General features: G+C 41.2%; 1 protein-coding gene across 1 annotated transcript; it reads left to right on the top strand.

The window, feature by feature from the left end:
* The first annotated feature begins 6,229 nt into the window (after positions 1–6,229).
* Positions 6,230–17,412, top strand: LOC141095621 (mycocerosic acid synthase-like polyketide synthase). Its single transcript, XM_073581739.1, has 3 exons — positions 6,230–6,388; positions 8,102–8,283; positions 9,993–17,412. Exons 1-3 carry the CDS (start codon positions 6,307–6,309, stop codon positions 15,444–15,446), a joined length of 5,718 nt encoding a protein of 1,905 aa, XP_073437840.1. The 5' UTR covers positions 6,230–6,306; the 3' UTR covers positions 15,447–17,412.
* Positions 17,413–19,569: the final 2,157 nt, after the last annotated feature.

Genomic DNA, 19,569 nt, shown 5'->3' with positions numbered 1-19,569 from the left:
TAACAGAAAATGTGCAATCTGCATTTAAACAAAATTTGACCGGTGCAAAAGTATGGGCACCCTTATCATTTTCTTGATTTGAACGCTCCTAACTACTTTTTACTGACTTCCTGAAGCACTAAATTGGTTTTGTAACCTCATTGAGCTTTGAACTTCATAGCCAGGTGTATCAAATCATGAGAAAAGGTATTTAAAGTGGCCACTTTCAAGTAGTTCTCCTATTTGATTCTCCTATGAAGAGTGGCATCATGGGCTCCTCAAAACAACTCTCAAATGATCTGAAAACAAAGATTATTCAACATAGCTTTTCAGGGGAAGGATACAAAAAGTTGTCTCAGAGATTTAACCAGTCAGTTTCCACTGTGAGGAATATAGTAAGGAAATGGAAGAACACAGGTACAGTTCTTGTTAAGCCCAGAAGTGGCAGGCCAAGAAAAATATCAGAAAGGCAGAGAAGAAGAATGGTGAGAACAGTCAAGGACAATCCACAGACCACCTCCAAAGACCGGCAGCATCATCTTGCTGCAGATGGTGTCACTGTGCATCGGTCAACAATACAGCGCATGCATAACGCCTTTTTGTATGACCAAACAACTCAATCTTTGTTTCATCAGTTCACAGGACCTTCTTCCAAAATGTAACTGGCTTGTCCAAATGTGCTTTTGCATAACTCAGGCGACTCTGTTTGTGGCGTGCTTGCAGAAACGGCTTCTTTCGCATCACTCTCCCATACAGCTTCTCCTTGTGCAAAGTGCGCTGTATTGTTGACCGATGCACAGTGACACCATCTGCAGCAAGATGATGCTGCAGGTCTTTGGAGGTGGTCTGTGGATTGTCCTTGACTGTTCTCACCATTCTTCTTCTCTGCCTTTCTGATATTTTTCTTGGCCTGCCACTTCTGGGCTTAACAAGAACTGTACCTGTGTTCTTCCATTTCCTTACTATGTTCCTCACAGTGGAAACTGACTGGTTAAATCTCTGAGACAACTTTTTGTATCCTTCCCCTGAAAAGCTATGTTGAATAATCTTTGTTTTTAGATCATTTGAGAGTTGTTTTGAGGAGCCCATGATGCCACTCTTCATAGGAGAATCAAATAGGAGAACTACTTGCAAGTGGCCACTTTAAATACCTTTTCTCATGATTTGATACACCTGGCTATGAAGTTCAAAGCTCAATGAGGTTACAAAACCAATTTAGTGCTTCAGGAAGTCAGTAAAAAGTAGTTAGGAGTGTTCAAATCAAGAAAATGATAAGGGTGCCCATACTTTTGCACCGGTCAAATTTTGTTTAATTGCAGATTGCACATTTTCTGTTAGTACAATAAACCTCATTTGAATCAAGAAATATAACTGAGTCCATCAGTTATTAGATATATGAAACTGAAATACCTGTTGCAAAAACCAAAATTGTTATAAAGAAAAAAGGTTAACATTAATAGGGGTGCCCAAACTTTTACATATGACTGTATAACTTCTATGAAATTTTGGTATTCTATATGAAGAGCAAAAGCGCTATATAAAATAAATATTTGCTTTAGTCTACGTGATGTAGTTGAGGAAAGACATTCTATCCCATAGATTTTTTGTTACACCACCACCATTTCTTTGTCATTTCATTCCAATATCCGTAAGAATATCACCATATTTTTAATCTACATTTCCTAATAAAATTTAGACATAATAACTGTCATATTTATTTGCTTCTCCAAAAATTCCATTACGCCATTATGCCCCATTCACTATTTTGTATGACCCTACTTAATTGTACATACCTGAAAAAATTATATCTTGGCAACCCAAGATCCTGGGTTTCATTTATCAAAACTCTCAAACAGAAAAATAAAGGTTTTTTTTCTTGTAGCAACCAACAATAGCACAACTTTTATTTGTGAAACAACATTTGTTTGTTAAGAAATTGCCAAATAGTAAACACATTATAAAAGAAATCTAATATACACTTCAAATGTAGGGATCATTTCAAATTGAATACAAGAATGTATTCCTTAGTACGCAAAAGTTTGTAACATCATAGGGCAATTTATTAAATGAAAAAACCTCACAACTAATACATTTTGGGTTTTTTGCATTTTTCTTGATGATACTGGAATCATGTACTGTATCATAATACATATCTAAGCTATAAAGAAGATTTTTAGAAATATAAAAAGGCTAAAAAAAATCCCTTCATTTAATAAGGATTGATGAATTTGACTACAAAGTATTTGGAATGAATAAATCAGAGACTGAACATATGGACCCGCAACATAAGTTATTGCTTGAATGCACATACAGAGCTCTCGAAGATGCAGGCTATGCCTCCGAAACTATACATGGAAGTAACACTGGAGTGTTTATAGGTAAGAAAATTAGAATAAATATTCCTAAAATACATAAATAAAATTTTTTTTGAAAAGATAAGTAAGTTGCATAGACAACACTCTCTAGGGTGTTATAAATTTTGGCATCATTTGTCTAAACAGATGCATAATGGTCTATATTCTTTGATCAACTTTCAGGCTTCAGATTTATTAAGCTAAATGCTCCAGATGTCTGGTATACAGTCATGGCCCAAAATGTTGGCACCATTGAAATTGTTCCAGAAAATGAAGTATTTCTCACAGAAAATTATTTTAAATATACATGTTTTGTTTTTTTGAAGGTACCAAACAATGTTGTTTAAAGCATTTTAGGTGAAATTATGTCTATTTTGCCTTTTTTTTCTGTTTATTTTTGTGTTGTTCCAATATACACAAAGGAAATAACCATGTGTACAACAAAACATTTGTAATTACAATAACTTTCTGGGAGAAATATTTCATTTTCTGGAACAATTTCAAGGGAGCCAATACTTTCAGCCATGACTACCTCAGGCCAGTAAAAAGATTTATTCGTTGTGTCACCAAAGGTATCTGCACCAGGGAAAGAAAATTAGAAACTGAAATCCCCTTTGCACAGTGATTATTAAGAGTTCCTGTTTCGTCTTAAAAGCAAAACGCTGGATTTTTGGGAGCTGCGAGTGACTTATGAGACTCATACAGTTTGGCTACAGGGTCCTATGATTTTTGTGCATACACCTGATTGTACTCTTCAGCTTTGGTTAGAAAATTCACTAAAATAGGTTAACTAATAACTATATAACGCATTGTATTTAGTTATATGACTGTGTTAATACTTTATTCTTCATTCTTTAAGCAGCTCAAAATCAGGGACTATATGATAGGGAGTTTTGAGATGTCCTGCAGATAATACCAACAGGGGTTACCACATTTTTTCGGATAATATGACGCACTTTTTTCCTCCAAAAATGTGGAGAAAATGGGGGATGCATCTTTTATTCCGGATGAACCTGCTCTACTGTGGATGGGGAAGTGGGGGAGGGGCAGCGGCAGAGCAGCAGGTCACAGGAGGCAGGAGCCGGTTGCTGTGGCTAATGCCTGTGCCTGCCAGTAAAAAGAAATGAATATTCACTGCTCTCTGTGCCCATGGGAATGGAGAGCAGTGAATATTCATTTCTCTATAATAGCGGACACACTGTTAGTCACAGCCGCCAACTTCCTGCAGCTGCTAGGCTTTCAAATGTGCCAGCTACTAAAGAGAATTAATATTCACTGTTCTCCACTCCCATAGGCGTGGAGAGCAGTGAATATTCATTGATCTTTAATAGCGGGCATGTCACGATCCATAAACAAAGAGCACAGAATGACAAATGTGCAAAAATACCTTGCAGTAAGACATATGACAGTAGTCAGCAAGTGCTGACTACTGTCATATGTCTTACTGCAAGGTATTTTTGCACATTTGTCATTCTGTGCTCTTTGTTTGTGTTTCAGTCAGGGTGGTGTGAACATTGTCCAACAGACTTGTTCACATTTGTGCATGTCACATGTGTGTTTTTAGTGTCACGATCCATGTTGGATTGTGGCAGATCTAGCACATATAACCTTTTTTTTCTTTTAAGCCTTTGGCTTAAGGTTAGTTTTGCCGCTGGGGTTACTACACTGTAGTTGCTTAAGTGTGGGTTTTGCCCCCAGTGGCCGCTGGGGTTACTACAACTGTAGTTGCTTTAGTGCTGGTTTTTCCCCCGGTAGCCGCTGGGGTTATTACACATAAATTACTCAGCAGGTGTGATTACCTTGCCTCCTACCTATAAAGGGGTTTCAGGTGTTCCCAATCACTGTTGGTAATATTATTCATTCCCAACCAACCTTGGTGGAGAGAGGAGCTATTGAGAGGAGTTCCTAGCAGCTCAGCCAGACCTTTGGATTAGCAGCTATTCAGGTGGAAGCTGGATCTGGGTGTCGTACTCTGTTGCTTGGAGCAATTGCAGCAGAGCAAAGCTAAGTTGTGTGTTTTCCCTGTTTTGTTGTATTTCCTTTGTGTGTATTAGTACAGCGGTGGAACTAGTGTCTGCACCATCCAGTTCACTAGTAAGGGATAGGTGCAGGGCGAGTTAGGGATTGAGGTATCCTGCTCGGCGACAGGTGAAGAGCCTGTATAGGGAACGTTAGGAGTGTTCAGGGACACTGCCTCAGAGGAGTGCAGGAGGTCTCCACGTCCCCGTTCCCTATTGCAGGGCCCACCGTTGTAACTGCTTCCCCGGTGTTCCCCTTGTTTGTCCTGTCGTTTTAGCACCAACCTGCGGGTCGCATCACACAGGACAAGTCACCTCATGACAGGGCACAGCAGCAGCTGCCGACTTCCTGAAGTTGCTGGGTGATCACGTGTGCCCACTATTAAAGAGAATGAATATTCACTGCTCTCCACTCCCATGGGAGTGAAGAGCATTGAATATTCATTTCCTTTAGTCCCATAATCTCGGCGTGTAGAGCAGTGAGCATTCCAGCAGTTGCCTTCTGCTTGTAGACAGCGCATGACGTCAATGCTGTGAAATTCTTACTGGCATAAATCAGCTGCTGGCATCGGAACAGGATGCTGTGAGGGAGCGCTGGAAAGGTAAGTATAATGGTTTATGTTTTCTGATGGGGGCCACACATACCAGGACAAGGATGTGGGCCATGCATACCAGGACAGGGATGAGGAGGCCATTCATACCAGGATGGGATGGGGCCATGCATAACTGGACTGAGATGGGGCCCTGCATACCAGGATAGGCATAAGGGGGCCATGCATACCAGGATAGGGTTGAGGGAGACCATACCTACCAGGATAGGGATGAGGGGGCCATGCATAACAGGACAGGGATGAGGAGGTCATGCATATCAGGATAGGGATGAGGGTGTCATGCATATCAGGATAGGAATGAGGAGGCCATGCATACCAGGATAGGGATGAGGAGGCTATGCATGCCAGGATAGGGATGAGGGGTCCATTCATAATAGGATAAGGATGAGGGGGGCATGCATAACAGGATTTGGGAGATATATATGCCAGGATAGAGAATATTATTACAGAATTGACCATATTTTTTGCTTCAATTTTTTCTTCTAATTTCCTCCTCTAAAACCCAGGTGCGTCTTATGGTCTGGAAAATACGGTATATAATATTCTTCTACAAAGCCCCTACAGAGTTAATAGTATGCTGGCTGATACAAAGGGCAGAGATGTCCACTGACTTCAGTTTGTTTTAAAAACATGAGCCCTACTCCCCTTCCCCAAGGCCAGCACTGGCTCTTATTAACAGAACTGTAGCAAATCATTGAGCTCAGTGACTTTGCCTCCGCTGATGGCACAAGCTGATGAGCTAAGATATTGGCTGTGGCACTGTTGACATGATGACGGTGCTGCAGACAATAACAGAACAGAAGCGGGGACTCAGAACCGCACCTGGTGAGGGTGAGTACAGTTCAGTTTGTTTTTTAAAAAACTGCAGTTGGGAAATGGATACTCCCAAACTAGAAAACTCTTTTACATTTTTGATTCTGTGGATGTGGGCATCTTTTTACCCTGTGTGATTAAACAAAATCAAATGATCTCCACTCTCCTGTGTAAATACAGCTATTCCACATGTCATTATCACTACCATTACTTTTTTCCTCTGACCTTCACTAACTACATTGCACTTTATCAATTATTAGAATGTTTTGGATTTTACGTTGTCATTATGTTCTTTCTATATATTATAGTAATGTTTTCATTACACAATCATTATTCCATCATGTAGAGAATAAGAAAATAAATGATAAAGATGTTAACTCATAATAATGTACTATTTTATACATTTTAGGTCTTATGAACAGAGATGCCAACGGTGTCTATAATAATTCTCCAGATAACATTAATCATTTTAATGGAACTGGGACAGCAACGAGCATAGCTGCTAACAGGATATCATACTGCTTTAATCTGATGGGACCATCCCTATCAATTGACACTGCCTGTTCGTCATCATTAGTTGCTTTACATTATGCATGCCAAGCAATTAGACAAGGTAAAAACAATTACCGTATTTTCTGCTTTGTAAGATGCACTTTTTTTCCCCCAAATTTGAGAGGAAAATGGGGGTGCATCTTACAAAGAGGATATACCTTTCTGTGCTGCCACTGAGGGTGTCCAGTACTTGCCGCGGCGCTATCCCCCGGTTATTACCGCCACCACCGCGCTCTGCCCCTCGGTGGTTGCCGCCACCCCCGCGCTCTGTCCCGTTCAGCGTGGGGGGTCTCTGCCGCTCCATGCCTGCTTTCCTGTGGATTTCTTCCTGGAAAATAGCCGCCGCGCATGCGCAGATGGAGATCTCAGCACTGAAATCTCGGGAGATGAGATTTCAGTGCTGAAATCTCATCTCCCGAGATTTCAGTGCCGAGATCTCCATCTGCGCATGGGCGGTGGCCATTTTCCAGGAAGAAATCCACAGGAAAGCAGGCATGGAGCGGCAGAAACCCCCCACGCTGAACGGGACAGACGCGGCGGTGGCGGCAACCACCGGGGGACAGAGCGCGGCGGTGGCGGTAAGAACCGGGGGACAGTGCGGCGGTGGCGGGCAGTAAGAACTGGGGGACAGAGCGCGGCAGTGGTGGCAAGCACCAGGGAGCACCAGGGACAGAGCACCGCGGCGGCAAGCACTGGGGGACAGAGCACGGCGGTGGTGGCAGGCACCGGGGGACAGAGCATGGGGGTGGTGGCAGGCACCGAGGGACATCACCGGGGCAGCAAGCATCAGGGGACAGAGGGTGGCGGCAGTATCAGACACCGGCAGCGGCACGCTTCACATCAAAACACCCCCTCATCACAGTAGCAATGTTCCACACCGGCCTCCTCCATCACCACCCCCGGTAAGCAATAAGACACATGGATTATAAGATGCACCAACATTTTATTAAAAAAGTTTTTTTGCTATTTTTCTCCTCAAAATTTGGGGTGCGTCTTATAATCTGGAGCGCCTTATAAAGCAAAAAATACAGTAAATAAATTGAAACTTGATAGATATGTCTTTCATTGTACTTGACCTATGTATTCCATATGAATAAAAGCTTTACAACTTCTTTTCTTATTGCGTTGCACCTTTGATGAACATGCTCAGCACATAATCATCTGATGCCTGAGCAACCTGTGAATGGTGACCTGTTGGCTTGAGATGAGTGAATCGGTTTGAGTTGGATTGAATAAAATTATCCTCAAAAAATCAAATTCACCCTAATAAAAGGGGATAAGAAAACAATGATAATCACCCAGCCATGCCCTGCCCAGAAGCACTGCTCTAGTGGTCTTCTTCTGTCAAGTCTGACATCTTTTTTGTCTGTCTTCAGCTCCTGGCATCTTTCACATTGACAAGGCCCTGCAACGCCATTACAGTGTGACACATCATAATCTCATTTACATGTCATGATGTAGTGTGAGGCCTTGCATGGCACCTGTGGCATGGTCTAAGCCCCACAACATCATTATGTCTCAATGTTAGTTCTTTGCACTACTCATAAAGAGCCACAGTGATAGTCTAACCTAAATGTGGAGTCCACATGGAACAGTCTTGAATCTTGACTGGACTATCAATCAGGGCTTCTACAGTGAACTAATCTTGGAGGTCAATAAACATCTCTAGTTGACCATAAACGCAGTGTTCAACACAAATATTGAACAGTATTGTACAATTGCACACTTCTGTTTAATATGTGTTAAAATTTATATTTATTTCTGTATATTTAAGGTGACTGTGAGATGGCGATATGTGGCGGAGTCAGCTGTATCATCGAACCTCGCATTTTTGTTGCACTTTGTAAAGCGAAAATGCTTTCTTTTGATGGTATAAGTAAACCTTTCTCCAATCAAGCTGATGGATATGGAAGAGGAGAAGGATGTGGCATTGTTCTTCTAAAACCCTTAAAAAAGGTATGAAATGTTTACAGTTTCAATGTTTTCTACTACCTCATTGTTATTATTAGAAATGACCAAAAATATTCAAGACGTCCAATTTCGATGTCATTTCCAGTCTGTTTCAGAAGGACTTCACTTCTGTGGCTGACATCCTTACCTCGGTATCTTCTAGCTGAATCTGTTGCTTCCTACAGGCCCCGTTACACATAACAATATTGTGAACAATATCGTTGCAACGTCACCAGTTTGGTGACGTTGCAGCGATGTCGAAATGTCATAATTGCGTGTGACACGTAGCAACAATCAATGATCAGTTGGCTGATCGCTAATCGTTGCCTAATGGTCTGGGCCATAAATCTACCGCTGGGCAGCACACATCGCTGCATGTGACAGCGAGAGACCAACGATCAGCGAGCTCCCAGCGCCATACAGCAGACGCTGGGAGCTGGTATCCAGGGTAAACGCTCGGCTCTTAGATACTCACTGTTTACCCTGGATACCAGCATGCACGCTGGTCCTGATCGGGTATCCAGGGTAAACACCGGGTAACTAAGAGCCCCACGGCTCTTAGATACCCACTGTTTACCCTGGATACCAGCGTACTCGCTGGTCCTGATCGCTGGTGAGTCTGTCTATGTGTCAGCTCACCAGCGATCAGCTAACTATGTCCCAGCGATCCCATCCACGTCGGATCGTTGGTGGGATCGCTGGGACATTGAAACGTGTAACGGGGCCCTAAGACATATGACATCATGGCATTGCGTGAGGATTAGTCACTAGGTCAGATCTGTGTACCACAAATCTTTTCTTACACCTCTAGGTATCATTCATTTTAGTTGTTTTTCTTCTCTCTTTAATTGCAATCTTCCACTTGCTAACTGCCTATGCTTCATCTACCATCAACTTTTCTCCAGAGTGACCAATACTTTTGTGAGACTTTTCCTTTTCCTAAGTTCATTTAAAAGCGATTACCTGGGTGTTTTTTTTCTCCTTTGGGACTAAGCACTTAACAGTAGGTAGTTGCTAATTTACTGCTTGTTCTGCCATGCACCAATCTCTCCTGACTCAAAGCAGTCACAGACCATTCCTGGCACCGATTCTCCTACTTTCTGTGACATCACGTTGACAAAGCAGTTCCTTCGCTTCTGCTCTGTCGACGATGTGTCACTGTCAACATCATCTTGTTTGACAGCCAGCTCCCTGCTACCTAACTCAGTGCAGGCACACTGAGTTTCTGTGATTTCCATTGCATGAGCAGTGATGTCTGATTGGTCTGCTTGTGACACTTATACCCAGTGAAGGTGCTGGAAATCACAATCACTTACACAATTCTTTGCACTGCTCATGTGGTAGCTCATAAAACATAAATCACACTAGCCCAATGCATCTGCACTGAGTTCTGCAGTGGGGAGAGAGCTGTCAATCAGCATGACATCAGCACTCATGCCCCAATGATAGAGCAGAGCGGAAGAGAAGAAACTGCTCTGACAACATGACATCACAGAAAATAGGAAACACCACCAGGAGCAATCTGTGACCGATTGAATCCAGGAGAGATCAGCAAATGGCAAAACAAGCATGTAATAAACTACAGACTCATAAGTGTTTAGTCCCATAAAAAAATAGATAACCATTTTACATTTTGGTGTAAAGGTTATTATGATGCTGTCTACTTCCATTTTCCTGTGGACATTCTGTTTAACTTTTTTTAACATTTTTTTCAGGCTAAAGAAGAATACTGCAAAATCTGGGGACTTATAACTGCAAGTGCAGTAAACCAAGATGGACACACTGTATCACCAATTACACGGCCATCTCAACATCAGCAGGAACATCTATTACAGCATATCTACAGTAGGACAGATCCATGTTCTGTACAGTATGTTGAAGCCCACGGCACTGGGACACCAACTGGTGACCCAACAGAAGTTGCCAGCTTAGGAAATGTTATTGGGAAAAAACGTTGTGATGGAATGAAGCCCCTGAAGATTGGATCGGTGAAAGGAAATATTGGTCACACTGAATCTGCTGCTGGGGCTGCTGGGTTGATCAAAGTTCTTCTCATGATGCAACATGAAATTATTCCGCCATCGTTACACTACTCTAAAGAGAATGGCATCAAAATCATTGAGGAATCCAATCTAGAAATTCCAACCAGTTCTGAAAAATGGCAAGAGGACATCAAATGTGGAAGAATGGCAGGAATAAATTGTTTTGGGTTTGGAGGAACTAATGTTCATGTTGTTGTCAAGCAAGATAATCAAGACTACCCTAAGTATCATTCAAAAAGACCAGCCGAATTATTCATATTATCAGCATCTTCCAGCAATTCCCTTCAACTCTGTATTGAAGATACAAAACAAAAGTTAAGCAACACAAAATCATTATCCCTGGAGAACCTGGTCTACACAGCAGCTTGCAGGAGAAGTCACCTAAATTACAAATACAGAACAGCATTTCTCGCCTCTTCTATAACTCATTTATACCAACAGCTAAAAACTGTGAGCAAATTGGCTCCTATGGTTAAATCCAGCCCTCACATTGTGTTTATATTCTGTGGGAATGGAGTCCTTTATAAAGGAATGTGTAAGATGCTACTTGAACATGAGCCAGTATTTAGAGCAAAATGTGTGGCAATCGATAAGTTGATCCAAGCTTACACCTCCATTTCTGTGCTGCAGTTATTAGAGACAGAGTTTGATGATTTCTCAAGACCAGATGTGGCCCAGCTGCTGCTCTTTACAATTGAGGTTTCGTTAGTGGCTCTTCTGACACATTGGGGGATCAAGCCAGATGGCATTGTTGGACACTCAGTTGGAGAAGTTGCTGCAGCTCATTGTTCTGGACTTCTTTCACTTGAAGATGCTGTAAAAGTCATTTATTACAGAAGTATGCTGCAATGCAAAGCCACCGGAGGTAGTATGCTGGTAGTTAGCAATCTACCAGTCACTGAAGTATCAAAAATAGTTCAGTCATACAAAGAAAACGTATGCATTGCTGCTTACAATAGTCCTACTTCATGCACATTGTCGGGCGATTCTTACTCAGTAGAACTCCTTCATGGGGAACTGACCAAAAATTACAGTGAAAAGAATATATTTCTCCAAAAGCTAAATGTTCCTGCAGCATACCACAGCCCAATGATGGATCCTATATTACATGAAGTAGAAGAGACTTTACATGATTTGCAAGAAAAAAACATGGAAGTTGATCTTTTTTCTACTGTGACAGGTAAGCTAGCATCCAAAGGAGATTTCACCACTGGTGATTATTGGGCTAAAAATATTCGTGAACCAGTTGCTTTTCAACAAGCTGTAGAAGCTTCTGCAACAGATAAAGAAAATCCACTGTTCATTGAAATAGGCCCTCGGAGAGCATTGCAAAGGAACATCATTGAAACTTTAGGAGCAAAAACAACAGTATTACCTGCTATACAGCCCCAAAAAGAATATGAAACTGTCTTTTCCATGCTGATGTCACTTTTTACTCAAGGATACAATCCTGACTGGAGTAAGGTATTCGATGCCTATAAATCTTCACCCTCAACAATTCCAAGATATCAATTTGATTGTGTCAAACAAGATATTAAATATGAAAAAATTAGACAAGGGAACCAAACATCATCAAGTCCCAATCATCCATTAATCCACAGCTTGAGTGAAGATTTGTCTGACTTCCACTGCAAGGTTTCAAAAGTCAATACACCATATGTCTATGAACATAAAAATGGAGGCTCTACCCTTATTCCAGGTGCATTCTATGTAGAACTTGGATTGGCAGCTGCGGCTACCAGCTTTAAACCTAAATTGCCGTTAAGTTCTTTAGAAATCAGTGCAACATTTTCCAGCCCTTGTGTTCTCCACCAAGACTCTGTGGACCTAAAAATCAAGTTACGCCAAGAAGACAAAGCAACCCTATTTGAAGTTCTAACATCACATGTTTTTGCACGTGGGCAAATACAGAAACATAACTATAAACTGAACAAAGACAAAAAAATCTCAGCTGAACAAATCTTCAAAAGATGTACTTCAGTTTTCAAATCAGAAAATGTGTATGAACAACTCTCCACATTTGGGTTTGAGTATGGGAAGGCTTACAAACAGCTGGGGGATGTTCATTATGGAAAAGATCTTAATGAAGGAATTGCCAGAATATCAGTGAGTGAAGAAGTCAGGGAAACAATGTACGAGTACCACATACATCCAGTCATTTTAGATTGTTTCCTTCAAATGGTAGTTTGTGTGGGAACGGGAACAAAAGACTCAGCTCTCTTCCCATCATCGATAGGAAGTTTAACAATGCTACAGCCTCTTCAAGAAGAAATGATTATTTATATGAAAATGATAAAAACAACAGAAAAGTACATTGAACTTTGCGGATGTTTTGCAGATATCAATGGCTCCATTTTAGTAGAAATAAAAAGTGCTCAGTTGACATTTGTAAAACAAACTGCAAATAAAATAAAAAACACTTTTTTGCACGTAAACTGGACAAAGAGTTCACAATTCAGTCAGAGATCAGAAAAGGACACAAAGTTCTTCATTTATTCTGACAAAGTTGGAATAGGTGAAAAATTATCAAACTACATGCAGAATGACGTGAAATACATTCCTTTCAACAGTTGGAATTCGAGTATTCAACCACATAAGCTTCTTAAAAGTGATTGCGAAGATGTTGTATTTATGTGGGGAATCCAAGAATTAAGTGAAGATATTCCAGATAATCTTACGCAATATCTAGCAAAATGCTGTGAAGTCTATCAAGAGCTGATTTTAACAATGAAAAAAAAGACCCCCAAGCCTTCCATCCGGACAGTGACATTCAGAACTGTTGACAATACTGTTGATCGTATTAACGCTGGATTTGCTTTTGTTGGAATGACAAGATCATGTATCATAGAAATACCTGAAATAACATTTCAGCTGATCGATGTTAGCTCCTCAACTTCCCAAGATGTCGCAGCATTAGCCCAGGTTCTTCTTCACTATAATCCGGAGGAGTATCCAGAGATCTGGATTAAAGAAGGGTCAATTTACACAGGTGAAATTACTACCACCATCACTGAAAGGAGAACACAGGAAATAAAATCTGATAATTTTACCCTTCACACGTCGGAGCCTTATACGGTGGCTAAAATTTCTGCTGAGCAAACTAACTCTAATGTTTCTATGCTTAAAAGCCAAGACTTAACGATTCGTGTTGATCAAATTTGCATCCACACAGATGATTATTTTCCTGTTAGCCTTTCAAGCTGGAAATATGGGAATACTCTGTACTGGAACTCTTCGGCTAGTGATAAGCATGAGCTCGTTGCTCTTGATTTCGCCGGTGTAGTGACTGCTGTTGGCAAAGCTGTTAAGAAAATTAACGTTGGTGATCGAGTTGTTGCCTGCTATCCGATGACTGCAGCCTCTAATGTCATTCTCCCAGAAAATGTGTGCTACTTAGTCAAAAAAGTACCAATGATAAAAAATGCACCTTGTATCTCATTCTTTATCTTGTCCTGGGAAATTCTGCACAATCAGCTACCACGTGCAAAGAATAAGCCTAAACTTGTTATTCTAACATCTGATGTAAAGTCAGTTTTATGCACAGTTTTGTCCAAGATGGCAAAAGAATCTGGATGGGAAACAGTGATATCTGATGGAAGTAGTGTGATTGATAAGCAGTGCACTTCCATGGTTATTCTTCCAACAGCTGGAGCTGTCCCTATAGAAATGCTTAATACATTACCACTTCTTAAAGATTTGGTATTTTTATCTGATCATAAAAATGTTAAAAACTGGCACAATCTAATTCTTAGCAGCAATCAAGACTTTCACATTCACTTGCTTGATATTTCTGCTCCTTTCCAGAAGGCATATTTACATCAGAATGCAAAAGAACTGCATAAGTGGCTTTATTCTGTATCTCCAAAAACCAACATTATCATTCCAAACGTTTTGGTTCAACATGAACCTGGCTTGGACATTAAAGAAACCAGCTACTTTGTAATCCAGTCCGTACTTGTAATTGAGCTAACCAATGCTATCTCCAAGATACCAATGTCAGCATCTGATACAATGCTTTTCAAAGATAATGGAGTTTACGTTGTCACAGGTGGTCTGACAGGTCTCGGATTCGAAACTGTGAAATTCATTGTCAATAATGGTGGTAGCCATATAGCAATATTATCCAGAAGAAAGCCAAACCCAGAAATGGAACAACAATTAACTGCAGTTCAGAATCAAACGGAAGCTGCCAAGATAGTTGCCATACAATGTAACATTTCCGTCTACACTGAAGTAAAATATGCTATGGAATTAATGAAAACAATATTTCCAAATATCCCAGTAAAAGGCGTTTTCCATAGTGCTGTTGTTCTTCATGATGGAATTCTGCAGAACCTAAACTTGCTCCACTTTGAGAAAGTTCTCAGCCCAAAAGTAGGTGGAGCAGTGAATCTTCACCTTGCCACATCAAACATGAAACTTGACTACTTTGTGTGCTATTCATCTGTTGCTTCGTTTGTTGGAAATCCAGGACAAGCAAATTATGCAGCTGCCAACTCCTTTCTAGACATGTTCTGCCAATACAGAAGGAATAAGGGACTTTGTGGACAATCGATCTGTTGGGGTGGCCTCAACCTTGGAGTTTTACTCAATCAGCACCAAATTCATAAACTCTTAGAAGCAAAAGGAATACTCCTTTTAAATACTGTGGAAATTCATGAGTATCTGAAGAAATGCCTTCAAATAAATAACTCAAATCAAGCAATTGCCAACTTTAACTTCAAAACCATGTATGAAAGCATGTTGTCACATATTCCAGGTCTGAAGAAGCGGTTCTATAATGTGGTAATGGAAGAGATGAAGAGTTGGGAGCAAACCCCAAAAGAAAGACAACCTGCTGATGGCAATAGAGAAACCAGTGGAGATTACATTTTGTTAGTAGTTACGGAGCTAACAGGAGTCAGCTTAAGTGACATCAGTAGCAGTACTCTTCTCAGTTCTCTGGGGATTGACTCAATGTCGGCTATGACATTACAAAGTCGTATCTTTAAAGAGAAGAATGTAAATATACCTCTGGTAAAACTACTGGATCCCAGCACAACAGTCTCCAGTTTGGTGTCACTGGTTAAAGAAACTTGGGATGAAAAAGAGCAAAGTAGTGAAATAATAGAAGAAACTTATCTGTGATATGGAAACAAGTTGGCAACAACTGAATTAAACTGAAGCACTTTTCTTTACAGCATTTTGAGCAATTTTATTAATATATGATAATACATTGTGATGTTAGGCAAGTTTCCCCTTATAGGTTGATCATTTTGCCAAAATGCTCGGTATATATTACCGTATATACTCGAGTATAAGCCGACCAGAGTATAAGCCGAGGGTGGGAAATGCAGCAGCTACTGGTAAATTTAAAAAATAAAAATAGATACCAATAAAAGTAAAATTAATTGAGACATCAGTAAGTTAAATGTTTTTGAATATCCATATTGAATCAGGAGCCCCATATAATGGGCCATACAGTTCATGCTGAACATATGATAATGGTGGCCCTATAAGATGCTTCATAGATGAATATGCCCCATATAATGCTGCACAAAGGATAATGGTGGCTCTTTAAGATGCTCCATTGATATATATGCCCCATATATTTCTGCTGAAGCTACTACTGCTATTTAAAAAAAAATGACATACTCATCTCTCGTCGCTGGGGGGCCAGGTGCCGATGTCCTGAGCAGGCGGGGACACAGGCGCGCTCTGGGGGTCAGGTGCCGGTGTCGCTGCTGGCTCAGGCTCCCCAGTACTGGCTATATTTACCGGTCCCCACTCCATTGCTGCGCGCCACTCTGTCTTCCGGGTCTCTCTCCAGTGACATTCAGGCAGCAGAGGGCGCAGCACGCACTAATTACATCATCGTGCCCTCTGACATGAACGTCACTGCAGAGGGACCCGGAAGACAGAGAGGCGCGCCTGCTCAGGACACCGACACCTGGCCCCCAGCGACGAGAGGAGAGTATGTCATTTTTTTTTTCAATCGCAGGGACCGTGACTCGATTATAAGCCGAGGGGATCTTTTTCAGCCCAAAAAGGGGGCTGAAAAACTCAGCTTATACTCAAGTATATATGGTATATAATACTACTCAATTCTTTAAAGGGAATCTGTCACAATGAAAATGCAGTCCAATCTGCAGGCACCATGTTATAGAGCAGGGGAAGCTGAGCAGATTTATGCAAAATTTTGTAATAAAGGATTTAGGACAACCTGGTTTTCATAATTTAAACCTTTGCTTGTTCTTGGATTTTCAGTCCTGTGGGCAGTCATATCAGTGATTCACAACTATCTCTGAATACACCCTTATACAACGAAAGATGTCAGTCACCAAAAACGAGCAGAGGATGAAATGATGAAAACACTGATTATACTGAATCTTTATCCACAAAACTGTATCTTAAATCTACTAAGCTTCTACTGCTTTATATGCTGGAGATTAAACTGTATTTTCAAGGTGACTAGTTCTTTTTAAACATGTTAAAGAAGTCTAATTGGCACAGATGGGCTCAAAATTGAAAAATTAACTCAATGTACTTGTCTTATTGCAAGCCATTGCGATAGCTGGGGCCACTTTCTGCCCATAATAATGTTACTATGACCCTGTAGTTGTCATTCCTGTAGTAGGAGCACACATGAAGGATGAAAGCAGTCAGTATTATTGAACAATTTATTGTTTTCCAATTTTAAATCCGTAAGCTCTGATTTTTCTATTCAGTTATTAAAGAGCCATGATAGTTTGATATTCTATATATAGTTATATTATCATTTATTTTATTGAAATACTACTGATTCTGTTAAAAATTTGTTTAGAACATTTATTTTATATCATGAGCAGCTGTTTCTATGGCTGTATATGAGCAGTACTGTAACTGATTTTTCTGGATTTTCTGGATGTTTTTCCTTCTGCCATCTTTGTTATGAATATGTGTCCAATTTATATGTATTTTAGATATAATTTAGACAAAGTTTAAATATATTTACAGTGAGACCTGAATAGGAATATGTTGGCGATTTTCTTGTACTGCGATACGAAACAATATTTAAAATGAACTACAAGCACTATATTTATAATCTGCTTAATAAAAGTATTCACTCCCTCTACTTGGGCTTTTATAGTCTTATTGTGTGACAACAATAATTCACAATAAATTCATCTTTTTATCAAAAAGGAGTGAATACAAAATTACGTACAGGTAATGTATAGAGATGGGTGGACCCCTGGATGTTCGTGTCCGCAGGTTCAGGCGAACAGATAAAAAAAAAAGTTTGGGTTTGGCTACCAGAAGAGTACCCAGACCCGAACCCAACTCACTTGAACGGGGGACCCAAACATCCAGTGTCATATGCATGACATCGCGGCAAACACTACTTCTGAGTGGCGGTAAAATCATCACTGCTGGTCAGACAGCAGCTGTTCCCACGCTGTCAAATGACAAAAGTTTACCTCCGGTCACAGGTGTCGGCTGATGGTACTACTACTCCCAACAGCCTACGCCTGCTACCGCTAATAACAGCTGATGGGAGTATTCATCAGCCGGCGCTGTGAATACATAATTTTAAAAAAACGGCGTGGGTTCCCCTGTATTTTTGATAACCAGCCAGGCAAAACTGACAGCTGGGGGCTGCAACCTTCAGCTGTCAGCATTAGCAAGGTTAGTTATCAAGAATAGAGGTGTCCCCATGCTGTTTTTTTAATATTCAAATAATTTAATAAAGTAACATGGGTTCCCACCATTTTTGACAACCAACCTTGCTAAAGCAGACAGCTAGGGGCTGGTATTATCAGGCTGGTAAGGGGCAATTGATATTGGCTCCCCCCATCCTAAAAACAGCAGCCGGCAGCCACCCAAAACAGGCACATCTATCAGATGTGACAATTCTGGCGCTTTGTCCGGCTATTCCCACTTGCCCTGTAGCAGTGGCAAGTGGGGCTCATATTTTTGATGTTGGTGTCACCTTTGTATTGCCCGGTGATATCAAGCCCACAGCCTAGCAATGGAGAGGCGTCTATAAGACACCTCTCCATTACTATTCCTATAGTTACTGTATATTGTAAATAAACACACAGCCAGAATAAAGTCTTTTAATTGAAAGAATGACACAGACTCCTTTAATTATTCTACATTAAACCATACTCACGTCATCGCCCATTCCATTAATGCCCTCGTCTCCTGTAATAAAACCAAAATAAAAGAACAATATCCTTGCTAATGCTGACAACTGAGGGTTGCAGCCTTCAGCTGTCAGTTTTGCCTGGCTGGTTATCAAAATACAGGGGAACCACGCCACTTTTTTTTTAAATTATTTATTTACATCGCAGGCGCCGGCCCTGCTTCCACTGTTATTAGCAGCAATAGGCGTCGGCTGTTGGGAGCAGTAGTCCCATCAGCCGACTACAGTAACTGTAGTAACTGTACAGTAATTTGACACTGTGGGAACCATGGCTGTCTGACCGGCGGTAAAGATTTTACCGCTGATCAGAAGCAGTGTTTGCTAAGCTGTCTTACACATGACAGCGCGAAAAAAACACCCGGTGTTCGGTCAAGTCCATGCTCGGTGTCCGTGCCCGAACAGTAGGTGTTTGGTACGGATACCGAACTTTACTGTTTGGGTTTGCCCATCTCTAGCAATGTGTTTTTCGGAACCCATGAAAGTACTATGGGAGAGGGGCGGCACCTCTCTCCACATCAGTTGGATTACAGAGCATGAGAGGATCTCCAATAGTTATTTACACATTATATACAAACTCTTCACTCAACGAGTGAGACCCACCAACCAGAAAAGTGAACTGCTTAGTAGCGGGAGGATTATAAGGGTGCTGTTCTGAAAAAACACATTAGCGGTATGAAATGTCTTATTTCTCAGTCACCCATGACAGCACCATGAGAGAATTACAGAGAATAGTTACTTCTAGGGAGGGACCACAGCATGTAGAACCTGTCACGGACCCCAGGAGCAACTGCTGCAGTGAGGGCTGCTCGCTGCGGTAAGGGAACCGAGAGCAGAACAGCGGGGAATTCACCGGGCAGCGAGCAGGACCTGAACCACGTGCAGGGGAGCCAAACTGCGCTGGAGAGAAGTCAAATGTGCCAAGGTCAAAACAGGGAGGTCAACGAGGTACCGGAGAGGTGAAACAGAAGGATAGTCAGGTGGGAGCCGGAGGTCAGAAAACCGAGCAAAGCAACGAGGTACAAAAGGGACACAAAGTAGCAGAGTCAGAACAGATAGGCCAGAAGGTCAGAAGCGAGGGAGCCAAAC

Source organism: Dendrobates tinctorius, unplaced genomic scaffold (assembly GCF_039654945.1).
Source record: "Dendrobates tinctorius isolate UK_male_01 unplaced genomic scaffold, ASM3965494v1 ptg000070l, whole genome shotgun sequence".
Lineage (NCBI taxonomy): Eukaryota > Metazoa > Chordata > Amphibia > Anura > Dendrobatidae > Dendrobates > Dendrobates tinctorius.
Note: the sequence above shows the minus strand (reverse complement) of the source record. Positions and strands in the feature narration are given on the sequence as shown.